The 20837-nt window shown below is 36.1% G+C and overlaps 1 protein-coding gene across 1 annotated transcript in view; it reads left to right on the top strand.

Annotated features, from left to right (window-relative positions):
• The window catches only part of LOC118802614 (protein NLRC5-like), a 36792-nt gene that overhangs the window by 14290 nt on the left and 1665 nt on the right, over positions 1-20837 (top strand). Inside the window, 22 exon segments of the mRNA XM_036563090.1 lie at positions 66-167; positions 1028-1129; positions 3478-3579; positions 4428-4518; positions 5020-5215; positions 6719-6927; positions 6929-8475; positions 10416-10589; positions 11571-11744; positions 12058-12234; positions 12837-13001; positions 13185-13358; positions 14497-14670; positions 15019-15192; positions 16035-16211; positions 16373-16546; positions 16804-16980; positions 17653-17826; positions 18929-19102; positions 19567-19737; positions 19994-20167; positions 20377-20553. Coding sequence (XP_036418983.1) covers positions 66-167; positions 1028-1129; positions 3478-3579; positions 4428-4518; positions 5020-5215; positions 6719-6927; positions 6929-8475; positions 10416-10589; positions 11571-11744; positions 12058-12234; positions 12837-13001; positions 13185-13358; positions 14497-14670; positions 15019-15192; positions 16035-16211; positions 16373-16546; positions 16804-16980; positions 17653-17826; positions 18929-19102; positions 19567-19737; positions 19994-20167; positions 20377-20553 — 4959 coding nt within the window.

Genomic DNA, 20837 nt, shown 5'->3' with positions numbered 1-20837 from the left:
ATTACAGAATGTGGTTCTCGTCGTTGACTAAATGCATCTATGAATTTGATGGTGTTATATTTCAGGAGACCAGGCTCACCTAGAACCAGCTGTGTGTCCATGAAAAGTGACCAGTCAAAAGATCCACCTCACAACTTCAGAAATGAAGAATTACCTGCACAGGAAAGGTATTTCAAGCTTCATAACGAGCAGTTACTCTTAATATATAAAACTTTATTATATATATATATATATATATATATATATATATATATATATATATAGAATTTCACTTGCTAGTAGCATCTCCGAACACCAGTAAGCTATTCCAAGCTTTTCCAAGAAACAGGCCTAGTTACTGAACCAGAGAACATTCAAGCTATGGCATTTTAAACCATAGGTAGCAAGTAAATAAGATATCCTTGTATACGATAACATCCTCAGGGACATGTGCTTGCTATATAGGATGCACCTAGTCCCCCTTAAAATCCCAGGCTTATTACTAATACTAAGGCTTATTTTTCAGAATAAGTGAATCCTATGGCTCAATGAGACAACTGTCCATAACTTTATAGACCCATAATAATCAACTGGTGACAGACATTGTGGTTTGATGGCATACTTTAGCTTTCTTTAAATATAAACATGTCTGAATGCAGGAAAAATGACAAAAGCTGACTCAGAGTTTATTGCTCTGGGATTCACATTTTTCACTTGGTTTCCAACTTTTTGCACATTTTGCAAGTAATAAAAAGAAAGATTACATTACATGTCTTGCAGATTTTGCTGCTATCGACTCCTTTACATCAAATTAACTTAGTGATAAAAATGCTTTACATAATTTTAATAATTTATCAAATGAAAATGTTGACACTTTTCCACTGATATGTCATGTATCATGTATGTATCATGTACATCGCAAAACAGAAGTAGTCACCTCATTTTTTTAGAGTTGCAGAATGTGTTTCTAGTGGTTGAATGTGTTTTTAACTGAATACATCCATGAATCTGTCATTGACTAAATGCATCTATGCATATTATATTTCAGGAGACCAAGCTCACCTAGACCCAGTGGTGTGTCCATGAAGAGTGACCAGTCAAAAGACCCTCCTCACAACTTCAGAAATAAAGACTCACCAGCTAAAGAAAGGTATTTCATGCTTTTCCTCTGATTTCATTTACAGATCTCAGAGATCTATACACACTGCACTGTTTCATGCTTTACATGCACTTGAGTCTTATCATTTGTATCTGCTGAATCAGGTGAGTTACAGCAAGGAAAACATGAAACTTGCAGTGCAGATGGGAATAATGGACTGGAGTTGGGAAATAGATGGGTTTCCTGTTTACAAACATAACTGCGTCCATGCAGCCCATGCAGGGGGCAAAACTGCTTGGTAACTTAGCCGGTCACAAGATTTTAGTCAAATCAACTGTTGTAATCAATGTAAATTTTGCATTGTTAATAACATCTCATTGACTTAACAATCAAAATGCTGTTTCAGAGTTGGATCTGTTTGTCTTCTATTTGCATATTAATATAACAACATCATATAAACACAGCTAACAATAGTTCGCTATTCCTATCGGCTAGTCATCAGGTCTCTATGAACGCCCCACTAAGTTTGCTATTCGCTAAATGTTTAGTTAATAGAAGCTTTCCAAAATCACAAAAAACAAAAATATCTTAACATGTCATAGAAATTCCACCTAGCTTACCTGGTTTAGTTGTTTATTCAGCCTGTCTATCCACTCCTTATTTGACAATACCAGGAGCATGATGGTACCGTTGGTGTCGCTAAGCTAAGTAAACAGACAATTTAGTTGGCCAGTTAGTTAGGCTGTGACTTGCTGAACAAAAGCAATATTATTTAATTTAGCTATCATTGAAATGAATTATACGCAGTGCTAACTCATTACCTCACTAGTTAATGTTAGCAAACAGAAATGTACTCGTGTTCTGATGAAATGTGCTGTATATTTATAAGTAGAGCTCTACATAAAACTGTAGGTAGGATATTTTGATAGCCTTAGCCAAGTCGGCTTCTTATGAACCAGCTTCTTATTCAAATTTTCCCATTCCACCTTAAATCGCGCAGCAGTTACATTCTGGAGCCTCAAGCAGCTGCCCACCCTGGTACCATTTAAGGTGGAATGGGAAATATTGAACAAAAAGCTGGTGAATAGGAAGCTAACTTTATCCTCACCTCGTCTAAATCACATTGTTAGAAAATACTACCAGTATTACAACTACAGTTCAGATGTGTTGATGGCCAATCACCCTGACAAAAAAACACTACAATTGGATATGAAGTGGGCGCTGCATAGACTTTTGCTGCCTTTGAGACCATCAAAACCCCAGTCTGCCCTTTTGATGACCTGGACCCATAATCTTCCATGGAGTTTTGCAAAGGGATGCGATTGCCTTTGGCATATTAAATATTTTCCAACCATCTTCTTTGCAAGTTGTGTGATTTACTGAACAATGACTCCTTGTAATTGTCGCTTTCTGCCATAAAGAGTGCTGCTTTCTGTTGCTTCCTGCTCCCTAATTGCAAACACATCTCGCATTGCACTAAAACCCATCTATCCTGCCAGAGATCGTAAGAATGTAAGATTCTTCTTGGTGACTAAGAATTTCTGGATGTACATGCAAATAACTGTAGACCTAAATGTTGACTTGTAAAATTCGAGTTGACAATCTGGACGTAGCCCTTTGAGTGTCGTATATAGCAATAGAACTTGTGGCGAAACAAACCTGAGCTGGATAATGAGACCTAAACCTGCAGCCTTACTACTTGTTAGTGTAGATATAGGGTGTGTCCCAAAATCTAGTGAGCTCTCTAAGTAGCCGCTGTCTACATAGGCAGCTGTCTAAGTAGGCAGCGTTCCAACCGTCATCTATCCTTATAAGACAGATAAATGAGACGCTTTAGTTAGACAGCAGTGATGTCGCCGCTTGTTCCCACCCACTGCACAAGACCAGCATTTACTGACCTCAGCCGTCAGAATCACATTTAGCCAACATGGATCTGCTCTGGCTCTGGCGGGTCATACAGCGATTTTAATTGTATTTGCTTTGAATGAAACAGCAAAATAGACAATGGTTGTGGTCAAACGTGGAAATTAAAAGAATTCGAGCACTACTTGCTGGCTATTTGTTCACCTTTACGACTAGAAAACAGATAAAATAGCACAGAAAATCAGAATAACTTACATTTGAAGATGACGTCACTGCTTGGCGAAGCACTTCTGCCCGCCATTTTCAAACAAAAGTTGCGCCGCGTTGCATCGCGGGATTGCCGATGGTCCTGAACTTCCGTACTTCCAAGTTCCGCCTTTTGCGTTCCGTCAACATCACATTATAAATGAAAATTTAAAAAATTGATTTTTTACATTTTTACATCGATTCAGAATCGTACACATCCGCATCACAATGTATCTAAGAATCGATCTTTTTCTCTATGAAAAGTTATTTATGTAATAAATGCTCTACAGGAAGAGACGAGGCTCATCCAGACCCAGTTGTGCGTTCATGAAGAGTGACAAGTCTAAAGACCCCCCTCACAACTTCAGAGAAGAATTACCCACAGAGGAACAGTATGTCACACTTTTCATCTCTTTTTTTGATTAGCATTTCTTAACATAATGGAAAAAAAAATCCTGTAGTGTCTAAATAACAGACCAACAGAAGACTGACAATTATATAAATACATTTTACTGCGTTTACATTTAGTTAATTCAGGTTTCTTGAAGATTAATTACAGTAGTTTTGAAAATGTGTGCATAATTGAGTGTGTGAGATGTAAACAGAGAGATTCAGCCACAAAATGCAGCCACAGAGGAAAATTCATAGGGTTCTTTCTGTCGGGCTACTTTCAAAATTTACCCCAGCTGTCAAAATTTAGAGGTCACCTCATTAAGTCCACTTCCTTGTTTCTACACTCACTGTCCATCTTATCAGCTCCATTGACCATATAGTTTCACTTTGTAGTTCTACAATTACAGACTGTAGTCCATCTGTTTCTCTGCATACTTTGTTAGCCCCTGTTAGCCCTCCTTCCAGCAACACTGCTGTGTCTCATCTACTTATACCAGCACAACACACTAAAACAACAACAACACTATGTCAGTGTTACTGCGGTGCTGAGAACGATCCACTATCCAAATAATACCTGCTCTGTGGGGGTTCTGAACACTGAAGAACGGGGGAACAAAGTATGCAGAGAAACAGATGAACTACAGAACAAATAAGATGATTAAAAAAAATACTTGGTGCCATTTTGACATTGAAATCTTTAACTTGTTACATGTAAAGGCGAAAAAGCTTTGTACTACAGTGGATGCATGTTGAGGCTCTAATTGAGTTTCTAATTCCTAATTGAGTTACTTGTCTTAAACAGACAGTATTGTTAACTGTTTTTAAATGTAATTATTTCTGACTGCAGGGGTTTGCATGAAAAATTGGAGCCTAATTTACAGACTTTCGGTGACCAGGAAAGTTTTAAGAAGACCCCGGATCTTTGTCGCATCTTCTCTGTGAGACTTCTTTTGTATTTCATATTGGCATAACAAAGTAACAGATTTGCTTACTCACACTTATCACAGTGCTTTGTGTAGACAAGACTAAGCATGTTTAATGTAGACAAAACAAAATCCATACCAAAGTTACAAATTTAGATGTTTTGCTAAAGCCCATTACAAAACACATGGGAATTGTCTAGCTTGAAAATGGCAGGAACATACTAAACCTGACAAGGACGGAAGGATGGAAGAAATAATATCAGGACTAGTATGAAATGCAGTTCTATGGTTTTAATCAACAGTTAAATCCTAATGGAAAATTTAATAAAGATTTAGGAAGTACAGTCGTATGTATGACACCCATTGTTGATTTTCTATGTAAAAATTAAGTTAAAATATTTTCTAAAGATAACACACTTAAATATGGTACATATTTCTGCAATATGTAGTACACACATTTTGTTTAATTAAAAAATAGACCATACATTTATCCTCATTCTCATAATTTATTTCAAGGACCTGGAGAACAAAATAATTGTTTTCATCAAGCATGAGCTGGAGCGGTTCAGGAAGATTCTGACAAAAGAAAACACAAAATACTATGAAAAGCTGACAGATGACTGGTGCAGCGCTAAAGAGGGAGCTCTTAACCTTGCTTTGCACTTTTTGAAGAAGATGAAGCACGATAACATTGCTGATGCACTGGAGACAAGTAAGAGTTCTTTGATAGTAGTTTATGTGTATAGATGCAGTACAGTTTGTAAGTATTTGAACTGCCACCAAATGTTTTGTTTTGGCTCTGTACTCAGCACTCTGGTTTTGAAAATTAAAACTAATAGTAATATCTGGTGGGCCACAGACTTTAAGCGCTTGTTTCAAAGAAATTAAAACTACTTATAAAATTAAAAAGGAAAATCTATGATTATGTAAGTTGTGAATATTTACATACTTGTACAATATAGATGTAAAAATATTTAAAACAGTACTAATAGTAATGGCAATTTAATAATAGTAAATCTTAATTATGTAGCACATTTCATTTTAGCTACAAAATCTAAAAGTGCTTCACAGTAAAATTACAGACAGGAGAAAATAAGCCACAATACTTCTAAACTAGACAACTATGTTTGTAATCTAGATTTTCAAACATCTATTGAGCTTGCATTCCTTATATTCTCTGGAATGGTGTTTTTAAGTGGTTTAAATGTTATAAACAAGAACTTGTAGTCAATGTAGAACGTAACCGGAGTTATATGCTCAAACGTTTTCCTAGAAAGCACATGGGCTGCCGCATTCTGAGCTCGCTAGAGACAATTGAGAGTATAATGGAGTTATGACTGAAGTTAGCTGAAGTTTGAGAAAAGACCACGCCTAAAACTCCTCCTTCTCAATTCCAGCTTCCTATAAATACCAGTCCTTCACTCCTCCTTCTCGTGAAAAACTTTCACACCCCACCTCCTCCCCCTTCTCCTCCACCTTGTCCAAGCCTGCCTTTGATCTTTAATATAGGGGAGCTGGTCTTCTCATGACCCACTGAACTCCAACCCAAAAATCCCTCAGAGTTCCCCTCCTCTCATTATCTCATGTACCAAGGCGTGGTCTGCATTCGCAAATTGCAGTTTAACAGGAATCCATGCTTTTGTGTCTTTTAAAACAAGCTTTTGTTATATATAATTGTCACTGTATCTGGTAGTGCCTTAATGCAATATTAACTATTAATACCATAAAACTGAAAACTGAAAATTGTGTCCTAGGGGATGTAAATAAAGGAAAATCAGAAGGGGCCCAAAACAGAGCCTTGTGGGACACCGCACTACACACTTTTGTGTCCAGAAAATTACCCTTTTATGCTGACAAATTGGTAGCGCTCTATCCAGTATAACCAGGCAAGGCCTCTGTCTACACCAACAGGGTTTTCAAGCTTTTCTATAAAAATATCATTAGCAAATATATCAAAAGCTGCACTCAAATCCAGCAGTACCCGAAGAGAGACCTTTTTGCAATCTGAGGCAACCATTAAAACACTGCTCACCCAAGCAAGCCCTGCTTCTGTACTAAGATGTTTATTACCCAATGTGTTGGAGTACAGAACCTAAACAACAAGAACTCTCACTATTTATGAAATACACCGTACATACTTACATATTTCCAAAATGTAATGGATCTTTGACTTTTTTGCTCATCATTCTTAATGTTCTTGCTTTTTGTTGCTTAGATGAGCTGGTTGTCATTCGTCAGTGTGAACTCAAGTCCAATATGAAAAACAAGTATACACGTATATTTGAAGGAATAGCACAGAGAGGTGGTTCTAGTCTCCTAAACAAAATCTACACAGATCTCTACATCACAGAGGGTGTTAAGGCCAAAGATGAACCTGAGCTGAAAAAGATTGAGGCGGCATCCAAGAATCAGGAAACAACAGAGAATCCAAATTCAGTGCAATGACATGTTCAAACCGTTAAGTGAAGAAGACAAACCCATCAGAACTGTGATGACACAGGGCATTGCTGGTATTGGAAAATCAGTCTCTGTGCAGAAGTTCATTCTAGAATGGGCAGAAGGAACTGAAAATCAGAGAATTAAGTTCATCTTCCCACTTCCATTCAGAGAGCTGAATTTGAAGGAGGGAAAACACAGTCTGATGGATATTCTTAACCAGTTTTTCCCAGAGACGAAAGGACTGAGATTTCGGGAAAAGTACAAAGTCATGTTTGTCTTTGATGGTCTAGATGAATGCCGGCTCCCTCTAAATTTCAAGAAAAACGAGCTTTGCACTAATGAAACACAGAAAGCATCGTTAGATGTTCTGCTGACAAACCTCATCAAGGGAAATCTGCTGCCCTCTGCTCTGATCTGGATAACCACTAGACCAGCAGCTGCTGCTAAAATCCCTGCTGAGTTTATCGACCGGGTGACAGAGGTGCGCGGCTTCAATGATGAGCAGAAAGATGAATACTTCAGAAAGAGAATCAGTGATCAGGACCTGGCCAACAAAATAATTGATCACATCAGAGAATCAAGAAGTCTCCACATCATGTGCCACATCCCTGTCTTCTGTTGGATCTCAGCCACTGTACTCGAGCGACTTTTGGAAGGAACACAGAATGAAGACACTCCAAAAACACTGACACAAATGTACACACGATTTCTGATCTTCCAGACCATACAGAAAAATCAGAAGTATGATGAGCACACTGCTTCGGATGTACCCTGGGATAAAGATGGCATATTGGCCCTAGGAAAACTGGCTTTTCAGCACTTGGAGAAGAACAACCTGATCTTCTACAGCGAGGACCTGAGAGTGTGCGGTATTGAGATCAGTGAAACTTCAGTATACTCTGGAGTGTGCACACAAGAGACTGGGATGTTTCTGGGCACAGTGTACAGCTTTGTTCATCTGAGCATTCAGGAGTTTATTGCTGCTTTGTATGCATACATTTGTCTCAACAATGACAAGAAGAATGTCTTTTCCCACCAGAACACATCACAGGAAAATGGAAATGAGACCAGTGTTAGTTTGCTGAAGACTGCAGTCGACAAGGCTTTAGAGAGTGACAAAGGCCACCTGGACCTCTTCCTTCGCTTCCTTCTAGGTCTCTCACTGGAGACCAATCAGGTGCTCATACGAGGTTTGTTGACCCACACAGGAAGCAGCTCTGACAGCAACAAGGAAATAGTCCAGTACATTAAAGATAAGTTTGGGGAAAATCCATCTCCAGAGAGATCAATCAATCTCTTCTACTGTCTGAATGAACTGAATGACCGTTCTCTAGTGCAGGAAATGCAGAAGCAAATAAAAGATGGAACACTTTCTATGAGTGAACTCTCACCTGCACAGTGGTCAGCTCTGGTCTTTGTGTTGCTGACCAGATCAGAGGAGAAGCTGGAAGTTTTTGACCTGAAGAAGTTCATCGGATCAGATGAATGTCTTAAGAAACTGCTTCCAGTGGTCGAAACTTTTAAAACAGCTCTGTAAGTAAAACATAGTTTCCTGCTAATGAAAACATTTTAATAATACCGTGGTTGTACCATTATATGTCTTTTACAAATTACTATGTGTGTAGTAATAATAATAATAATAACAATAATAATAATAATAATAGTAATAATAAAAATAATAATAATAATAAATAAATAATAATAATAAAACTTTATTAACATAACAGTTTACACTTGCATGCTTTACACAGAAAAGTAAAAAAAAAACACTGGAAAGAAAAAAACACTACAATCTAAAGGAAAAGAATGCAAATAGCATGATTATAATACATTTCTATTATTCTCTGAGAGCTATTCTAGTCTTTATGAGCTCTATAAGAAAATGATCTTCCTCTAACTAAGCTGTAAGAGATCCTAGGAGTTTGGAGTGAGGCTGCCTCAGCTAAGTCAAGCGAACTGGACATGCTATAACAATTCACATCACTTCAAAACTTCACTTCAAATCAGTCAGTGTGGAACTGAACAGGAAGCCAGTGCAAACTTTTCCTGGTGAGAACATGGTTTGCTGCCCTTGTCATCCAGGCTTTAATGTCTTTAACACAATCTTCCACTATGTGGAATTGTGTGTTGCTGAAACTGGCTAAGCTGACATGTATGAGTGACTATCAACAGCACATAAGTGAAGTGCAACATTGTGTTTACATAATATGTATTCTAGGAAGAATAAAGGGAGAATAGTAAAGGCCCTAAAACAGAGTCTTGTGGGACATGATACTGTTCAGAAAACTCCCCAGTTTCATTGACACATTTGTAAACGCAGCAGTAAAAGGCTGCCAGTAAATAACTGACCACCAAAGTCAGCGATGACTCTGTGCTGTGATGTTTTTGAAAGCTTGACTTTAATAAATCATGTTTGTCATGAACATGGCTGTTGGCCAACAACTTTCTCCCAAATCTTAGATAGAAAGGAGTGTTGGACACTGTTAATGATTTAATGTTAAACTATATGAACATAATTATGGTATTTATGAACCAGTACCATCACTCTAAAAAATCTTGTTGCATTAACGTTTGGAAAAAAAAAAAACATTAAGAATTTTTTTTCTCTAGAACAGTAACCATTTTGGAGATATAAGATTTCTTTCTGACAGCAACAGTATGATGTGTACTACGTTAAGGCAAGTTCTGTGGTCAGGCCGTGAGAGTGGGCTTTTTCCCTAGACCTGATGCCAGACCAAACACTGCAAAACAGTTTAACAGTAAACCAGCTTAGGTTTATTTATGAGGTCTCAATGACAAAAGTATTACAAGTATTTACCAAAATAATGAACAAATAAAACAACCAAGAGTTTAAAGAACAGCTAAACCTGAAAACAAACTGCCTACTTATAACTACAAGAAAATGGAAAGCAAAAGAAATGGTGCTCATTCCCTACTTTCCCAAAATTCAGTTTCACAAAGTCTAAACAAAGCTTCCATACTCAATTGCATACTCATTGAGGGGTACTCAAGTCAGAGGGGAAAGAGCCCTGAATGTTTACCCAGATGTTGCCTTGCTGGGCTTTTACATATTGGTGAGTGCCCCAATATGGCCAATCACAGACCTGCACATAATGCAAAATAGACACAAAAAGAGAAACACACATAAAACGGCTGCACCAAGCATACAGAAGAAATATTACAACCAGTGCCATGAGAAATATAATAAAGTAAAATAAGTATAGATTTAGAATAACATTTTTGCAACCAGTGTTAACAGCAAAATAAATGAGAAAACCCATGAATCAATGTGGTTAATATTCTTTTTTGTTTTATGTGCCTCAGCAAAACCATTTTTCATGACTTTAGATGAAGTTTCTTGTGAAAGAAAGTGCCTTTAAGGTCAAATTATCATTTTATAGAACAATGAACACATAAATTGGTTTAAACTTTAGGACAAAAATAAGTCCCCTGACATATTATTTTTCTTCTAGGCTCAATGACTGTGTATTGACAGAGACCAGCTGCTCAGCTTTAGTTAAACCTCTAAGCTCAGAATCGTCAAAGCTGACTGAGCTGGACCTTAGTGACAATGCTCTACAGGACTCAGGACTAAACCTGCTCTCTGCTGGACTAAATAGCAAAAACTGTAAACTGGAGGAACTGAGGTGAGTTAGTATTTAACATAAAGTACAGAAACTAGTGACAACATCTTTTTAGGATTGTATCATAATTTACTTGTTGAATTTTTGTGCTGGCAACTTGACTTGAATGATACGGATCACAATATGTGAGGTTTATTTTAATCGGGCTGTGTTCAGTCAGCTGATTCTTCACTTCAGTTGGATTAATATGACTAGACATTACTTTTTACGTGGGTCCAATTAGTATTAATAAACTTTATGTTCACGACTGGCCAAGCACATGGGTTTTGATTATTTTGAGTACTTCAGAGAGTCAACTTTTTCAAAAAGAGATGGAGAACATAGTCGTCACATAATGCACCCATTTGAGGCAAATATTACATACATTTTTATACCCTATAACACCACCCTCAGGCTCCCTGCCTCCTCCTGAAATGCCTCATTCTATACTGTTTTCACCAGTCAAATTCAGCCAGCTGCTTCTGACATCAGCATCTTAAAATGGGCCTCGCGGCCCTTCTGTAAAAAACAACTGGGCCCTTCTGTCTGTTACCACATATAACACAATGTTTACATTTGAGGAGGCCTTCAGAAAGACTTTTTGGTGCTCTACCCATAAAAATTCACAGCTCACAAAGTTCACATGCAAGAGAGCCCACAATGTCCTCCCCACATGGTGCCATGAGGCAGAGTAGATACATACACCACATCAAACATGTGGTCCAGCATTCAGCTCACATATAGAGTGAACTGCCTGGAAATAACAGTGGCTAACTAATATGTAATTGACAGAAAAATTAGCCTGTTTCCCTTGAGCTCACTTTGGAGACTGGACATTCCATGTTGCCCACTTTACCCTTTACCTGAGCTAATAAACAATAAAAAATGTTATATGGCAACCTAACTAAACTACTAACTGAAGTGCTTGGAGCAGTCTGTTCAAACATTATATACATAAATGTGTAAACAGAAGTGTGAAATTATACTTGTCATGTTATTTTGTAGGCTTAATAACTGTAGCCTAACAAAGGAAAGCTGTCCAGTTATGGCTTCAATTTTCAGCTTAGAGCATTCCAAGTTGAAAAGCCTGGAACTGAGTAAAAACAATCTGCTGGATTCAGGAGTGCGGCATCTTACTGCTGGATTGGAGAAACCACAGGTTAAGCTCAAAACATTGAGGTGAGGAATCATTTGATACAAAGTTTAAATCCTCAAACATTTGTCACTGACCTCTGGTAAAGTGCCACAGTAGTAAGCAGGGATGAGTCATGAATTCCCAGTCAGTGAGGTCAACATGACTTTTTTGGTTTCTTATTTATTGACTGTGAAGTATCTTCCATTTTGAGTCAAAAAAGACAAGATAAGATTCCATTTTTTTTCAGGGAACATTTATTCAGCAAGTGAATGAATAATGTATATTACAATAGAACACACATTTTTGTCTTGAAATGATGCAGTTATTCATTTTTCTTTTTATTTTTGCTTTCTGCAGGCTGTGTGACTGCGGTATAACAGAGCAAGGCTGTGCTGCTTTGGTTTCAGCTCTAAAATTAAATTCCTCATCACACTTGATAGAGGTGGATCTGAGTGAGAATAAAGTTGGAGATGCAGGAGTGGAGAAGCTCTCTGAAATACTGAATAATTATAGTTGCAAACTGGAAAAACTGAAGTAAGCAATTTAATTAATATACATTGTACTATATATATATATATATATATATATATATATATATATATATATATATATATATATATAGTAAAAGTTAGTTAAAGGGGAATTTCATAGATTATCTACATTTAATGGCTGAGATGTACACAGAGTCATTCAGAGTGGTTTGGTGTAAAAAGGTTAATTGTAGAGACTCAGATTTCTTTAAAGTGCTGATGATAGAAATCAGGGGTCACCATAACTACAACTTGTGTAAAGCCATTTTATTTATTACCCAAAACTTCTGTGTTTTTATATGGAATGTTGATGGTGGTATAATAGTGGAAAATCTGAAAAAAAAAGTTCTCTTTGGGGACTATTTTGCCTCGGAACACCCTGCATGTAGCTCTCCACCATGAAAGGATTTTAAGGTCAAAATCTTCTATCTCAGAGCTCTTGTAAAACAAACCCTGAGGCATCAGTATTCATATTAGCATTCATAACCATTTCATGTACTGGCTTTCTGTGATGTAGCTTTTAGGGGCAATAACCCTGCTGGGTATCTATAGTTTCTAAAAACAACTGGAAAACTCATGACAGTGAGATTTTTGTTTTGTTGCCAGACTCAGCAAATGTTGCATCACAGAAAAAGGATATGCTGCTCTGGCTTCAGCTCTGAAATCAAACCGCTATTCATGCCTGATGGATTTGGATCTCAGAGAGAACGATCCTGGAGATACAGGAGTGAAGATGATCACTGATCCAAAATGTAAATTGAAGACACTGAGGTGAGCATGTAAGCATGTGTGTCATTTAGCCTGCTCACCTTTAGTAAATTGCAAACAGCCACTACTTGATAGCAAAACTGTGTTTGTGCAGCAGAAAAGCTAATAGGCACTCTTCTGTTTAAATGCCTGGAAATAGAAATATGGTTTAAAAGTGTTAATATCTAAAATTTTGTCTTTCTACAGGCTGTTGAAAAGTTCTGATGCAGAGGAAGCCTGTAAGTTTCTAACTGAAAGTGTACATACAAATCCCATACTGCAGAGAGAGCTGGATCTGAGTTGGAAAACACTAGAAGACTCAAGAGTGAAGCAGCTCTCTGCTCTACTGGCAGATTCACACTGCAGACTTCTGGAACTTAGGTTAATAGTTTTTTAGTTTGCATCATTTTTTAAAATATCTTTTGTGAGCTTTGTTTATCTTTTATAGTAGTTAGTATTTTTTATTTTTTATAGTAGCTGCATAATTTAGTGTATAAAAAATAAATTAATAATAATAATAATAATAATAATAATCATCATCATCATCATCATAATCATCGTCATCATAATTATTGTCATCTTTATTTTTAGATGTGTAGATGATTAGTTATGTAGCTCATTCTAGTGACAGAAAATTTCAGAAAAGCTAAAACATTATAGTTTATATGAAAAGTATAACTAATGAATTAACAATACAATTACAAAATCTGCCCTTTAATGTAACATACAGTTTTGCCCAGTACACTACACAATTTGTAATCTAAAACAATTCCACTCTCCATCTATGATTAATCTAAAGACTCCTTGGGGGTTGCAATGTGGTCCCAGAGGGGCCATGAGAGCGGTGCTACAAGACATATATTTTATCAAACACAGAGTAAGTAAATTTGCATATAAGCTCTGCTGAATGGATACACCTACAGGCTATGGAAGATAGCCAATTATGAATTTCGACTGGGTGAGCCCATTAGTGAGGGAGAGTCTTTATTGACTGCTGAACTTGAAGCATTTTTTCAGCGCCAGTGAAATGCAGGCCAAATAAGAGAGTAGACTTACTATTTCTTGTTAAATTTCTTGTTGTAATTTCTTAAATGTGTATAGTCGTGTAAGGGGGTCAGTAGGGCTTTAGGGGGGTGAGTTGGCAAAAAGGGGGCCGCAAAATATTTTAACCGCAAAAATGTTATAAACCCCTGATCAAAAGTAACCCTAGAGTAGAGCTTGAAATATGTTCAAAAACGTAATCTTATTAAGCAATGTTCTTTTACAAGATAGCAATATTCTTTTAAATCTAGCACTCTTTTTTTGCCTGGCATTCATTCTATACTTGGATATTTACTACATACATTGGCCTAAGAGAAGAACAATGTGGACCTTACTCAACATACCAATGAAATAAAAATAGCACAGCTGTGATACAAAGAAGTGTTTTGTTTGTTTTGTTTTTTACCTTCACAGTAATTATATTCTGTACAGTTGGAGAGCATTTCTTATGTTTATCTCTTTTTTTTCATCTTTTCAGACTGAATAAGAGTGGAGTTAATGAGGAAGGCTGTGCTGCTCTTGTGTCAGCTCTTTGTTTAAATCCTTCACACCTGAGAACACTGGATCTGAGTGGGAATAAAGTTGGTAAATCTGGAGCGGAGAAGATTGGCACTCTATTGGAGAATGCTAAATGTGAACTGCTGAAACTAGGGTGAGATAATAATGCAAATTACTAAGGAAATATGTTATAATTTTTCCTGGTCTTTACATCAAACAAAGTCTGATAATTTGGGCTTTGGAAAAAGTTGGAAATTAAACTGTAATGCAGAGCATTCACTGGTTTTGCTGGTAGTCACAACCAGATTTTGGATATATCATTAAATTTCCTTTGTTAAAATGATATTATTAGATTATATTATTAGATGGGTATCACATGGCTAATATTCTATTTATTGAATATTAGCCATGTAATACCCATAAATGTAGTATTGCTCTTTCTTTTATTCATTTCCATTTGAAAATTTGATTGCATGGGACAAAATTTCTGTTCTCATGACAGACTCAGTAACTGCAGTATAACAGAGGAAGGCTGTGCTGCTGTGGCATCGGCTGTGGAGAAAAATCCTACACATCTGAAAGAACTGGATCTGAGTGGGAATAAAATAGGAGGTTCTGGACTTGATCAACTCTCTGCTTTACTGAACAATCCAAACTGCATCCTAGACACACTGAGGTAAGTTATGTCCCTACTTGAACTCTCCTCCTAAAAGCTTGTTTATGGCCCACTCTTCTGCAATTAGTACAAATTTAATTCAATTTCAAAATGATCACATGATGACAGTGTTCACATGCACCTTAAAAAATGAAGAAACCACTTGGAATTACTTGTGGCCCAGAATATCTGATATATACAGTACTGTACAAAAGTTTTAGACACCTGAGCACATTAGATTGAAAACGTTTATCTGGATAGTAAGTGTTTATTTGCTTTAAAAAAACACTCATATGGCAATAAATACAAATAATTACTACAATAGCTAATGGTTTAATGTATATTAAATACATAAAAGAATTTAGCAATTTTATGTATGACTGAGGGCATCGAGGAGAAATCTGGAACTAACTGTTGTTCTACTTTTGTGGAAAAAAATCTTGTTACTTTTTGCTGTACATTTTTAATGTACACTCATATGCAATCATTTGAATAACACTGGTAAAATTACTTGCTTTGTTAATTTTTACATGAAAATAAGTTAACACATCCTCTACAGGGAACAAAATTATGCACAAATTTTATTTGTTAAATTTATCATATTGTGGACAAAAATCAAGTATAAAATATAAAGTATGCCATAACTTACATATCTAAGACTATTGCACAATACTTTGTGCCATTTCCCCACTACTTTCATTGCTGTTCCTTCTGTATATCTAGACACTGCAGATACCCTGAAATTAAGCCTTGTCATAAACAGCTATATGTATACATACTTTTGCAAAACATCATCATGCTATCAGTATATTCACATTATTAAGGAAATTCTGAATGTTCTCCATTTTCCTTTTTACTCCTAGGCTCAGTTACTGTCATATTGCAGGGGAAGGATATGCTGCTCTGGCTTCAGGTCTGAAATCAAACCCCTCATCACACCTCCAAGAGCTGGATCTCAGAGGGAACGATCCTGGAGATACAGGAGTGGAGCTGCTCACTAATCTACTAGAGGATCCAAACTGTAAACTGAAGACACTGAGGTGAGCATGTGATGATTTACTGGACCAATAAGAAAGTACACTGAATGGAGGTGAACACTTTTTCCATGACTAAGAAACAATAAACAGAGAAATAAAAATACATATTTATTTTTTTCACTCTGCTTGTAAGTGTTTCTAATGTGATATTACCATCTTTGTAGGTTGTTGAAACGTTCTGAAGCCGAAGACGCCTGTTCTTCTCTGACTCAAGTTCTAAATCTAAACCCCTTACTGCAAACAGAGCTGGATCTGAAAGGGAAAATACAAGGAGACACAAAAGTCAGGCAACTTTCTCTTCTGCTCGAAGATTCACACTGCAGACTGCAAAAACTTGGGTTAGTCGTTTGACTAGGTTTAACTAACATTTTTTTTTGCTTACAGGCAAAAGGTTAGCATATAGATTTTGTTAGACATATTGTCAATTAAATGTTGTCAACTAAAACTAAGCCATGTGCAAAATCTGATGACTATCATGGCTATTACAAGAAACTTGCAAACTAGTTATTCTATAAGCAAGACAGACATGTCATGAACCTAAATAAGAGTCACAAGAATAAAAAATGTAATAACTATATTTCTCTTCCTTTTCAAGGATTTCAGACTGCAGTATAACAGGGAATGGATATGCTGCTCTGGCTTTAGCTCTGAAATCCAACCCTTCATCACACCTGACAGAGCTGGATCTCAGAGGGAACGATCCTGGAGATACAGGCGTGAAGTTGCTCACTGATTTACAAAAAGATCCAAAATATAAACTGGAGACACTTAGGTGAGCAGTTCGTTAAGCAGGAAAAAACATCTTGAGTTTATTACATGAATATTAGTCTGAAGTAATACTGTTTGTCTTAGTTTTTAGGTATGTTTAATTTCTTAATAAAACATGATATATAATATATGAGGTGATGTGTAAAATATACATGCTTTAACAAAACAACAAAAGTTGTTTTGTTCTAAACCATACTGCAGCACAACATCAAATATTATTGATTTTAATAACTTACTCAACATGTAGCTCCTCAGCTGAAAGAAAAAGTATCAGAACTCATTATTCCTTATGGCTGACAAAAATAGGAAAATAAACACATTTCTTAGACCTTTAATGGGGAATTCCACCCAATATTTAGAGTGGGGAATAAAAAGGAAGTGAGACTGACTAGGAGATCCAAATATGATTTCACTAAAAAGCCTTTGCTTTAAGGCACACTATATGAAGATAGTAACACTGGGGTATTGCTTAGTTCCATATTCCATTTCTTAATTTATCCATATAACATTACCATCCCTATATGTGTATCCTTTAACCTAGACATATCTGCCAGCATTTTGGCTTGTTTTACGTTCAGAATAATATTTACAGTTTAATGCTACTTTAAATGCTTACAAAGCTACTCTTACTGTGGAATACAATTTGTTATCAATAAACACTTATTTGTCTGTACAGACTATTGACAAGTGATGATGCAGTAGAAGCCCATGCTTTCCTCTCTGAATCTTTAAAAAGAGAGCCCTTGCTTCTAACAGAGCTGAATCTGAGCTCAAAAAAACTAGGACCTACAGAACTGAAGCAACTCTCTGCTCTACTGATGGACTCTCACTGCAAATTAAAGACACTTAAGTAAGTTTTTTCATGATTATTTTTTAAAATTAGAATCTTAAAGTACGGTGATGATTTCTTACATTCTAATTTTGCAATGATGTAGGATAAATCCTGTAGCAATTTTCCTTCAGACCCTACATTCATTTAATGCATGAATTCATTTAATCATGGAGATATATGCTGTCTTAATTTGTCAAGAGCAGGGGTCTCAAACTTCATACATCCTGTCAAATATGTATAATTTGTCCTTAAAGCCGATCTGCAAATCATACTTTGCATTTTCTGCTGCTAAATATTTCCATCTGATGGGTACATCTGCCCAGCAGACACTGTGTATGGTTCCCCAACATAAGCTCTATAAAATCAGCTCAGACTGATGATTACAATGTTAAAAGCAGAAACAGACTGCAAGAAGAACCATTTAAACCCGAACCTGACGCATAATGAATGCTACAACTAATTCAGCGAGTATTCTATTTCAGAGCAGTAGTTAGTAAAATCTACCTTCATGGATTCATTCAGGACACAGCAGGAGATACAGTGCAGCATAGTTAAGAAATGAATTGAATTATCTACTCTATTATCTAATCCATGCGAACACAAAATTAACCACTTTACTAACACTCCACTCATAATAACTTCAATGATATCGCAATAAAAGTCCCATATAATTCTAATCTTTCAGGTAAATTAACTTAAGACTTTATTAAACACTATGTATTTATATTACTATTAATACTACTAATGATTTTTATAATTAGTAGTGGTAGGAGTAGTAGTATAAATACATAGTGTTTTGAAAAAAAAATAGCATTCAATTAAACTGAGATATAGACAATTATATTTTGCATGGCTTAATCTAGAGTGCCACATTGTTACATGTTCCATTTCAATTTCAATCACAATTTTAATTCTATGGAGAAAAATATTTATTATTTCTACAACTGTGTTTGCTGCATAACAAGTTAGTTAAACTGAAGTGACAGCAAAGATTGATGTTCCCAGAACCAAAGATTATGAGCATTTTCACATCACCGTAAAATATCCATCACATACAGTGAAACAGCCAAGCACATGTCTCTTGTTACAGCCATATATGGATATGTTATTTTACTTTCAGGCTCAACAAATGTGACCTAACAGAGAAAAGCTGTGAATATCTGGCCAAAGTTCTCAGTTCAAAAGATTCCAAACTGACTGAGTTGAACCTCAGTAACAATAACCTAGGGGATTCAGGAGTGAAGAAACTCTCAACTGCGCTGAAAAATATACACTGTAAACTGGAAACCCTGAGGTAATATCTTAATGTCTTCTGTCACAATAAAATGTTGTGTTTTGATTGCAAAACAATAAGAACAGTATGTCAATGAAATGTCAAAAAAATACTTAAAAGCTGTTCTTAGTAATGTTAATGATGTCATCCCCCTTATGCTTACTGGAAAATCATCAGCTGGGAATGTTTGCTATACAACTGATGTTTGGAAGATGTTTAATTATAAATCAAAAGGACAACTAAAATGGCTCCATATTGTTAATAGTTATAAAAGACCATTTGCCTGTCTAACATAACATAATGAGCCAGGATAAGGCTTAATCTAGAAAATGGTTTAGGCACATTATGTTTTGATTTCACATTATGATTTCAGTGAATTAAATGGATTGAAAATGAATGCTTTTTATTCTTAATACCTTTATGTTAACTGTGTATTAAGTAAATGATAATGCCAAACACTAAATGGATGTGTGTACTCTGTCCAGGCTTTCAGACTGTAGTGTAGGCGAGGAAGGATATGCTGCTCTGGCTTCAACTCTAAAATCAAATTACTTATCACTCCTGAAAGAGCTGGATCTCAGTGGGAATGATCCTGGAGATAAAGGAGTGGAGCTGATCAGTAACACATCTTCAGGAAATAAACCAAGGAAAATAAGGTAAAGATTAACTTCAGGCTTAAGGCTAAAATAGATTTTAGATTTAGTAAAATTACATACAATCATTTAAATAAAAATAAACACAATAATTTAAATAAAAATGAACTAAATGCATTCAGGTGAATGACTTATCAAGCTTTGTTACATAAAAACCATACAACAAATGATAGCATTCTACATTTTATCTAGAATTCATACATTCATACATGTTCTACATTATCTGAATGTCATGAGAAAAATTTCTCTCCCTCTGCAGGTTGTTGAAAAATCCTGCTGCAGATGCAGCCCATGACTCTCTTACTAAAGCTCTCAGAAAAGATCCCTTATTGCAGACTGACCTGGATCTGAGGAAGTACCAACCAAAGGATGTAGGAGTAAAGCAGATATGTGGAGTACTGGAGGATTCACACTGCAGACTGAAGACCCTTAAGTAAGTGTTTTAATGAGTAAATTCATAGTTTTAAAATACTGTTTTAAGTGTTAAAGTGCTTGACCTGTGTTATGCTTGTTTTTCAAGTGAAATAAGAGGTTAACCACTATATAAATTAAAACATTTGGAGGATTTATAGTCATATAATTTCCATTTTGTTTTACATCTTAAATGTGACTGATATTCTCTCTTCTTTACTCTCTCTACAGGCTGTATAAATCAGGCAGTATTACAGAGAGAGACTGTGCTGATCTGATTTCTGCTCTGATTGTAAACCCCTCACACCTGAGAGAGCTGGATCTGAATGAGAATAAACTAAATGAATCAGGAGTGCAAAAGCTCTGCATTCTACTGAAGAATGCTTGCTGTAAACTGGAGAAACTGAAGTGAGTAAAAACAATCAGCAAGTTGTCAAATTGCATTTGGAAATGTAATTGTAACTACATAATTGCATTTTCACAATTCCATTTGAATGTGAATAAAGTCTGGAATATGCTGCAATACATTATATTAAGTTTCTTCAATATATTGTTGCTGTCCAATGAAAAACAGGTATCTCCCCTTTTTGCGATTTTCACTTTTCTGCATCATTTGAGCTCAGCAGCTGTCCTTTACATTGTGTGAAGATTTGAAGATGATTGGACCAATACAAATGCTCCAAAGTTGCTTA

The sequence above is a fragment of the Colossoma macropomum genome, unplaced genomic scaffold (assembly GCF_904425465.1).
Source record: "Colossoma macropomum unplaced genomic scaffold, Colossoma_macropomum, whole genome shotgun sequence".
NCBI lineage: Eukaryota > Metazoa > Chordata > Actinopteri > Characiformes > Serrasalmidae > Colossoma > Colossoma macropomum.
This window is presented reverse-complemented; position numbering and strand designations above follow the sequence as displayed.